This window comes from Uloborus diversus, chromosome 5 (assembly GCF_026930045.1).
Source record: "Uloborus diversus isolate 005 chromosome 5, Udiv.v.3.1, whole genome shotgun sequence".
Taxonomy (NCBI): Eukaryota; Metazoa; Arthropoda; class Arachnida; order Araneae; family Uloboridae; genus Uloborus; species Uloborus diversus.
In genome coordinates, this window is record NC_072735.1 from 160,849,633 (window position 1) to 160,859,655 (window position 10,023).

The 10,023-nt window shown below is 34.9% G+C and overlaps 1 protein-coding gene across 1 annotated transcript in view; it reads left to right on the plus strand.

Moving 5' to 3' along the window:
- The window catches only part of LOC129223419 (ras-related protein Rab-8A-like), a 59,233-nt gene extending 49,523 nt beyond the window's left edge, over positions 1 to 9,710 (plus strand). Inside the window, exon 7 of the mRNA XM_054858017.1 lies at positions 8,321 to 9,710. Coding sequence (XP_054713992.1) covers positions 8,321 to 8,413 — 93 coding nt within the window. The 3' untranslated portion in view covers positions 8,414 to 9,710. The remainder of the gene's footprint in view (positions 1 to 8,320) is intronic.
- Positions 9,711 to 10,023: the final 313 nt, after the last annotated feature.

Sequence of the window (10,023 nt, forward strand, 5' to 3'; positions counted from 1 at the left end):
CATCTACAGGCTTCTTATTGTCCAAAGCCATGGTAACTTTGTCATAGAAATGTAATAAATTAGTTGCACAAGATTTGCCTTTCCTGAAACCGTACTGAAAACTAGTCAATAGATTATTAGTCTCTAGAAAATTTACTATCCTAATTTTTATCAATGTTTCAAAAATTTTGCAAACCACCGAAGTTAGACTCACAGGTCTATAATTTCCCACACTCCCTTTAGACCCTTTTTTGAAGAGCGGTGTAATGTTAGCCAGCTTCCAGTCCTCTGGCACTGTCCCCGAGTTATAAGAAGCATTGAAAATATTTACGATTACATCTGCTAATTCCTCCGCACATTCAACTAAAATTTTTGGATAAATATTATCAGGTCCCGGAGCCTTAGTCTCTTTAATTTTTTTCAAATGAAGTAAAACGTCATCCCTGGAAAATACAAAGTCCTCAAGCTGTACTATAGCTTGTGTCTTGTTGGTGTCAACTGTTGAGATACAGTTATCGTTAAAAACACTCGAAAAAAAGTTATTAAGAACATTAGCAATATCACTATCGTCCTGAATTAAAATTCCGTGCTCATCAACCAGTGGCCCAATATGACTATTTTGAACTTTCCCCGAATTAGCGTATGCAAAAAACCTCTTGGGATTCCTGTTTATGTCATCTGCCAGTCTTTGCTCCAACTCTCTTTTCTGAATCCGTACCAAATACTTAAATTTACGCCTTGCCTTACAATATTGGAGCCTATCTGCACTGTGACCAGTTTCTCTAAACCTATGAAAAGCAGCTTGCTTGTAATTTAGAGCGTCTTTAGTTTCCCCGGAGAATTACATTGGCCAAATTTTAGTGTTGACACCCTTTCTCCTAAAAGGAACATGATCCCCAACCGTTTTCGCTAGCTTTTCCTTAAACTCTGCCCACTGAAGATTCACATCGCTATTGTCCAATCCAGAAGAAAAAACTGCTTTCAAACTCTGCCTAAGTGCCACAAAATCAGTATTTCTGAAATTGGGCACAAACCTAAAATTCTCTACTTTGTGCGTATCAAATTTAATCCCAAACCTAATACTGTTGTGGTCACTGTCTCCAATGTGTTCCCCTACACATAACCCCTGAACAGAACCTTCCATATCACAGAAAACTAGATCCAAAATCACGTCCAGTCGAGTACCCTGAGTTACAATTTGATCTAAAAAACAGTCACCAATTACTTTCAAAAATTCCTCTTCTCTGCTATTACTATGGTAAAAATTATTCCAATCAATTCCTGGAAAATTAAAATCTCCCATTATAATGACTGACCCCTTGCTTGAAATGTCACTAATAATACTAAACATCTGTTCATCTTGACCCTGGCTTAAGTTGGGTGGCCTCCTATAAATGTTCCCTAAACGTAGTTTATTTCCCTTATTGCTCATCAACTCCAGCCAAATCATATCAATCTCATTAGGTTTATCATTAATTACCAATTCATTGCAAGTTAAAGTGTCTCTGACATAAAATAAAACTCCACCACCTCTTTTACCTACTCTATCTTGTCTAAACAAATTATACCCAGCAATAGATAATAAATCATCATCACTTTTGGTAGCCCATGTCTCAGTAACTCCAATAATATCCAACCTCTCATCTATAATTATGCTTTTCAATTCTTCCATCTTGTTCCTAATACTACGAGCATTTGTATAAAAAACCTTAAGTAAGCCCATCTTACTTTTATTTAATGCTGCACGATTATTTGAATCCCAACTGTTAAAATCTTTTCTTTTATTACCCACCCTATTTCCGTTTCTACTAAAATCCAAATAGTTAATACCTTTTTGAATTCTGCTCCTAAAACCATGCCCCCCATTCCAACTTAGGTTTTTGATTCTGAAGCCTCTAAAACCAAACCACTAACCATTTTGACCTTTGTAGAGCTCAGATGCAGGCCATCCCTAGCAATCCAATCGCGTTTACATTTACTCCACACATCAATAAACCTGATACTACGCTTAACGCAAATTTCCTTGAGTATCAGGTTCATACACCTAGCCCATTGGTTTAACCAACTCTTATGCACTCTATACCTGGGAAGCAAACCAACCACTTGGACATTTGCCGAACAGTTGGTTGCTTTGTCCAACAGGGAATCCCATTCCTTTGTAATCAATATGACATTACAAATTATTATGGAAAGAAGATGATACTTCTTTGCCTTGCTTGGCTAGCGCTTGATGTTTTGCATTTGTTGCTGAGTTATTTCTCTCGAATTCCCGAATCGGTTAATTTAAAATTTTTCTGTTTCGATTTTTCTAATTTCTGAGTTCTGAATTATGTCAAGTTATGCAAATCATCTGCAGAATTCTTACGGATATATGGTGGTAGTTTTCTTTTCAGTTGATTGATCATTATTTCTTTTTACTTATCGAATTCTGTAATCTTACTACCATTTTATTCCACTCATGATAAAAATTAAAAATGGTTTAACTAAAAACGCGAAATCTCACCAAGGCTACTTTGCTCGCACAATACTAAAACTATAACCCTAAACAAATTTGTCGAAACCTTTCAGCTGAGAATAAAAGGAATAAAGTAAATTCTTTCTCGGTGAAACATTTTTCATTTTGTTCTACGATAACATATTCAAGAAAATATTTTGCATACCGTCCATTCCAACTAAATGCTGCTGTAAAAGATGGTTAGTTAAATTAATTTAAGATTAAAAAAAACTCATATTCTTACAAATTCATACAAAAGAATAAAAAATTTTACCTTGTATAACGTTATCCAAGTTTGTTAATCCAGTTTTCGCTTTCACCATTTTCAATCAACTCATATTTTAGAAGGAAATAAGGAAAACTAACATTATTTTGAGAAGCTCGAGAATACTACTAAGGGACGAATTAATTTCTGTAGCTGAAAGCAAACTAAGACTCATCGATTGCGTTAATAAATACTCAGAACAAACTGCCTGTGTTTACGTCAACAGACACACGTGGAACGCAACGTGGCAATGTTTTAGTTTCATCGGCAGTTTCGTAAATCACCGCAAGGTAGCGTATTCGAGCGCTGGAGTTCCGAATGCTGAAATGAGTTAAGAACGTTGACTGTAAAAAATAAAAAAGGACAGACGATAAAATAAAGGATATGTCCGAATAGAAGCAACCAATTTGAACTTAATTTAAAATGAAATTCTAGATGGAAACATTGTTTTAAGATTTGGACAGCAGCCAAACAAAATCTCTTTTAAAACAATTATTAGAATTTTATTTGCTCACCCATATGCAAAATGGCAACAAGAAATAAATATTCCTGAATAAAGTAATGTTAATTAACGTTTTAATTAATATCTCCGCTATTTAAAGTCGTACAATTACGAGGTTGGTCCTATTGTTTTCTTTGGAAAATTTCGAATTGATCGGTATCTCGTTCGACTCTCGATTCGCAGCGGTTCTCGAGAAGATAGATCTTGAGATGGACAGACAGACGGACGCGAACAGATTTTAATAGTATGGACAGGGGCGTAGCTAGGGGGGGGGTTTGGGGACAACCCCCCCCCCCCCTCGAAAAGTTAGTCTCAAAAAAAAAGAGAAAAAGAAGAGAGAAGAGAAAGAAAAAAAAAGAAAAGGAAAAAATTCCAAGCGATTATATATTAGGGTGTCCCAAAATATAATGGCGAAAAAAAAATTTGTGAAATCGAATACGCATACCCTCCAAATTTTTTCCCTTTCACCTCAGAAACATGAGAAAAAAGTTTCATTGCAATAAAATAACGGGAACCCGTGCCGACTTGAGGTCAAAGTTGGACCTGAAATCCTGTACGGCGACTACAGTAGAAAGATATTTCTAACTGTATAATTCCTTACTACACGCGATATCAATTTATTTAAAGCAGATATTTACAACAATATTAGACTACAAGAAACATTACTGCACATATTTGCAATTCAATGTTTGCTTTTTGCAGTCAGGATAGAGCTTCCGCTGCTCTTGAACGCAACGTAACACAGATTGTTTTTGTTCCTCCAGCTGTTAGTAAACCATGAAAGTCCTGCATCATTTTAATAGCTCTTTCAGCTGCATCGTTTACTGCTTTAAGCATGGAGACAGTCTTTTTCACATCAAGGAATGAAATATTATTGCCCATACCATAAAAGCTGGATGAATTTTTGTAGAGCAGCATTTGAGATAATTGGGTCCACATTTTCGTACACTTTTATCAAAAAGCACAAATATTTGTTGGGTGCTTTGACTGCCAAAATGCATTGAAGCCGTGGTTTCACGTATATTGTCACTGACATCAAAATGCTTCATTTTCATTCGTATCTAATTTTAGTTGTGAACTAAATAGTAATAATTTCAGGGAGTAAATCGCTCGAGCCATACATCGAGCTTTGTGTATGGCTCCCGGTAGTCTTATTTTAAATTCATTTTCTATACCTCCACCTAAAAATATGATAGGCAGTTCTATCAACTCTTCTTAGTCATCCCTGACCGTAATATTAGTAAGTTCAGCACGGTAAAAGTCAAGTAAATTTTCCAAGTTAGGGTACAGTTCGGAACAACTCCTCATCTCCTCCATAGCACTGTATTTTAGTGGGATGGATCAGTTCATATATACGATGGCGACAAGCAAAGGAAAGCATTTCTCTATCAAATTTTTGCTCAAGAATAGCGCAAGAACCACTGAAAGGAGCTGTAGTATCACAGCAGAGAATTTTAACTTTGTTTTCGAGATTCCAAGTTAAAACTGCCTTTCAAACAGCCTTTGTTCTTTTCCTGTGGAATTAGCCAGTTTAGACTCAGCAATGAATTGCTCGTCACATCCATATAAAATAACTATAGATAAGCTATCTTCTTTTGATTTTTAAGCACTCAAAGCAGGCAACAGTTTCATATCCCAAGGTAAATTCACTACATATGGTACCTCGTTCTGAAAACCATTTTTTTATTCTTTCTTCGTGCTCCTTCCGCTTTTCGGTTCGAATTCTTTGAGTTGAAGATTTACCTATGGATAATTCATCAATGTTACAACACCCAAGTGCATCAATAGTGGCTTGAAGAATAAACACATAATCTCGTATACTTGGACACCTGTCCACTGCAGCAACTGACTTTGGAGTAATAAATATCATACATATCATATACCTCATTACATATTTACTTGTTCCAGGTTATGATAATACTTGTTCCAGGTTCCGGAATACTTGTTCCAGGTCTGATATACTTGTTCCAGGTTCTAATATACTTGTTCCAGGTTCTAATAAACTTGTTCCAGGTACTGATTTATGTGATTCAGGGAAATTTTCTGAATTAATATTTTCACTAGAGCTTGAAGAGGAATCTTCTTGTACAGGTTCATACAATTCCGAGGATGTTGAAGTGGAATCGTACTGAATACGCCTGTTTTCTTCTTTGACAGCTCAAAGATGAGCCCTTTCCTCTTTGTCGGCCAGTTTTTTTTATCCACTCCACCTAAAGTTTGCAAGAAAATCCCATCTTCCTCTATTTTGATTAACCGAAGTGCATCAGCATGTGCGTTATTGAATAAATTGTTTAAATTACTCTCAAATTCTTGTTGGCGCTGCCTGAATACTTCTTGCAGTTTCTTTGCATTTTTTTGTAAGTCTCTCCAAATTTGTTTCAGGTTTTTAAGTTTATTCACACAATTTGGCAACGATTTGGTGGGAATGCGTGCCTTTTCCCAAAAGATGATGCATTCTCGAATAGCGAGATTTGCACTTTCACTGATGGTTAAATTTACTTCTCGAATGTTATGAAACAAAACAAACAGAACTTGTCTGTTTGAGGGAAGTTTCAAGCCCGTAGTTAGGTGTTTTACGACTCCTATTAAAAATATCTCTTTTTTCAAACTTTGCAATTCCACTGCCATGTTTCGTTCCCTATGGAAGGACTATACTGCGCTCGCTGACCGGAATGTATTCGTACTGACATGTTTGACGGTTTGTAAATTGCCACGGATAAGCCCCCCCCCCCCCCAACATATGTTTTCTGTGCACAATTTACAGCTGTTTTGAGCTTTGCAAAGTATCGCGTCGCCAGAGTTCGCTTGCTTATGAAGACACATGCTATTTACACGTTTAGGTCTTTAGGCGCAAGTCGGCACGGGTTACCGTGCTTCAAATTGCATGAAACTTTTTTTACAACGGTTTTGATATAAAAGGAAAAAAATAAGAGGGTATGCGTTTAAAAAAAACGACTTTCATTTTTTTGGGACACCCTATTATATATATATATATATATATATATATATATATATATATATATATATATATATATAATCGCTTGAAATTTTATATATATATTATATATATATATATATATATATATATATATATATATATATATATATATATATATATATATATATATATATATATATATATAATCGCTTGAAATTTTATATATATATTATATATATATATATATATATATATATATATATATATATATATATATATATATATATATATATATATATATAAAAGAAGTAACCCCCCCCCCCCCGAAAGTCGGGTCTAGCTACGCCACTGAGTATGGATTGCACGACTTGTTGCACGGGAACTAGCTTCACACCCATACTTGATACGAATGACGGACAAATTTTCGTGTTTTTCAAAATATTTTGCCCAGTAACCAAATTGTCTCGGGGTAATACCCGAATTTCGTTCAGTCTGTGTGTCAGGACATCTATGGATCTTCTCACGGCATCTTCAGGACTGGATATCCGGCCCCTTACCTCCGTCCCTTTAAGGTTTAAAAGGGGTGGAACCTGGCGGAATTGCTTTCCCTAGATGTACTGTATCCAACGGTACCAGTATTGATTTGGTAGACATTGCCAGTCTGGAGGAGAAACAGTTACAGACACGTACAGGTTTTAGTAGTATAGATTTACATGTAAGACTTTATATGCAGTATGTGTGACTTAAATACCGTTTTAGTTAAATTTAATAAATAAATAATGCAAAAACTATTGGAAATGTTCCTACTTCCATTTCCTATGTTTTGTTCAATGCACTACAAACATAACTTTGGGGTTACATACACAACACCTCACAACTTATGCTAAAAAAAAAAAAACCTCACCTCACTATTTATGAGTGAACAAGAAGTTGTCACAGCAATGCAGCCAACCATTTCATAAAGTGTTTATATAGCGTCCCTTCCAGTTTCTTCCGGTCCATGAGGTAAGTTTGTTATAAGTGTTGACCCTTGATAAGTTGAAGCTCGACCTTGACAATGTTTACTTCATTTAGGGATAATAAGGAAGGGTTACTGGCAGAGAATTGAATTGAGTTATTTTCGTTGTAGTTTTGCGAAGGTATTCCAACTCATATCCGTGCCAATAACAGTGGCTAACCGATGCGAGGTCATGGGAGATCACTGCGGTCTTAAGAAATAATTCTTTATTCAGGACATTTGTCTAAAGACTCGGCAAACTATAAGATAGCGTTTTTTTTTTTTTTTTTTTTTTTTTTTTTTTTGTGCCTATAATTTATTTTTTTATAACATGTTTGTGTCCATGATCGTAATTTATCATTCGGTCAAAATTGATGTTACATTCGGCAAATTGAAAATTTGTCCCTTCCAAAAATTTAAATTCGAGGCACCCCTGCCAACAGCACTTTTCGTTTTCACGGAACTCTCCAAAAAGAATAACCATTGTCTAGGTCAACTTATCTGAGTCACATTATAACTGTGCATTGGGCTCGCAATTTTAAAGATCCTTAACTTTCCGTGACTACAATTGCTACGATTGGGTTGTTTCCCATTTTTCAAAGATATTTTTTTCTGAAACAATATGCTCGAAATTATTGGGTGAGTTGCTTTTTTTTCTTAACTGTGACTTATTTTCTTCCTTAAAAAATAATTTTAAAAGATGTTCAGTCGCTGTTTTCATTTTCGCTGTTTACGTCACAAGTGAACAAGTTGCTAGGGTTGCCAGAACAAAGTTTCAGGACATTGCCAAGCTTCGCCAAATGAATATTTTATTTAATTAACAATTCTCGTTCTGCTAATAATGGCTAGCAATTAAAAATCACCAGAAGGCGATATCTTGCAAGAAAAAACAAACACGCGCAACCGATTCAAGATGGCTGTCTTCACTTGTGACGTCACATGATGAAGCAATTTGTTTTAGAAATCTGATATTTTAAATATTAATTAAAAATTAAATGTTGTGAAAAGAAAAGCATTTACCAGTTCCATGTTTTTTTCTTTTTTTTTCTTTTTTAATTATCCTATCAATTTCAGTGACTAAAAATAGTACTTTTGACAGATTCAAACACCCCCATTCCATATCGAACTTGTGTTTTTTGTTTCAGGCGAGCAAATTTGACGAATTCGAGCGACTTCAGTGGGACAAAGCGCACTTAACTCAGCCGAAGCAACAGGAGAGCTACAAATGCAGCTGCTGATTGCTCACTCCGCCTTAATTCGAAGCTCTCTTCATAACTAAACAATAGGCTACGAGCTTTTACATTTCTTTGAGTCAATATTCCACCGCAGGACGCCGACTTTCTCTGTAATAAGCAGCAGTATTATGTGGATTAAAGGAACTCCAAAAATCCATTCATTCCAAATTTACTTCTGATTGGTAATCGGAACATTACACTTTATTCAAATAATTTTAAAAAAAAGCGCAATATAATTGTTAATCAAATTTAATATGATCCAAAATTCTACTTTTAAATACTTTTTGCATATATGAAGCTTTTATTTTCAAGACAAATAGTTTGTGGCGTACATGAATGTAAGGAAAGTGAGCGACGGGTGTTAAATCCGTGGCTTGTTTTGATCTGCGGATCATTGGTGTGCACATCCAATGCTTTACCACCATTGGCCACACAAGAGGAGTGTCCAGAGGGTCGGGACCCCTCCTCCCAGCATCATAATTTTTTTTCGGTTGTCCATAGTACTATTTATACAGTAGTCATCTCACCGCGAGCACTGGTAAAGTGCGTGTGACAACGTAGTCAAAAATTCTTTCATTACAAGTATTTCATGATTTTGCATGACTATGTAATGCGCATATTCTTTCGAGGCAGCGTAAATCCATTTTGATATTTAGTTGTGAAAATTCTTTCAAAATTATATTGTAAAAATCAGTGATCGAAATCATAAAAAAGCTCATATTATCGTCTTTGATGAAAAACAAAATATTTTCGAAGTGAAAGATTCTCGGTCCACCGCAAATAACCTGCCTTTTTCTTAATGTTTGAGTGATGAAAAAGGTAAATAGATAAAATCTTGTGTTTTCTGGCAATTTAATTAAGTATTTTTTTAAAAAATATTTGTTTTATTAATTACTGTAAATTTATTTACTCAATAATTTATTTTTTAACGTTTTTTGCTCTCAACCTTTGATAAAGTCAAAAGAATATGTTTAACGGCTTAGTGCCCAGGAAAAAACGTTAGGTTTAAACCTGTATTGAGGTCCAAGTTTTACGAACGTTAGTGCAATTTTTTCGAAAGGAAAACGTGCATACTAGTTTAATGCAGGGACAGTTCAGGTAATTAACAGGTTTTAAAGAAGGAAAACGTAGCATTCAAACTTCGCAAAAAAAAAAAAAAAACACAGTTATTATACTGGCAAAGGGATGATAATTTCACCATCGCACCACCGCAGTGATATGATCACTGCAAGGGTAATTTGAATTTGTTTACGTTTCATAGTGACAACCAATACAGTTTTTTGGCAGGTTTTTCCAAAGGAGAATTTTCCATAAACGGGTGGGGTTTTTTTTTCTTTCTATTATTATTTTTTATTTATTTATGTTTATTTTTAATTTATTTATTTACTTATTTTTAATTTTTATGAAAAAGAGGCTGAAAAAGAAAAGCATTAGTTCTTTTACAACATTAAGCAAACATAATAAATTCAAATGTCTGAAAATTCATCTGCGTAACGTACTTGTGGATATTTGGTGTATCTTTTATCCAGCAGCCGAGCACTGATATCTTTGCAAACCAAAACTAACAAGTAAACAGAAGTAGAAGTAGAAGAAATGCGGTGTTCTTCAATTTT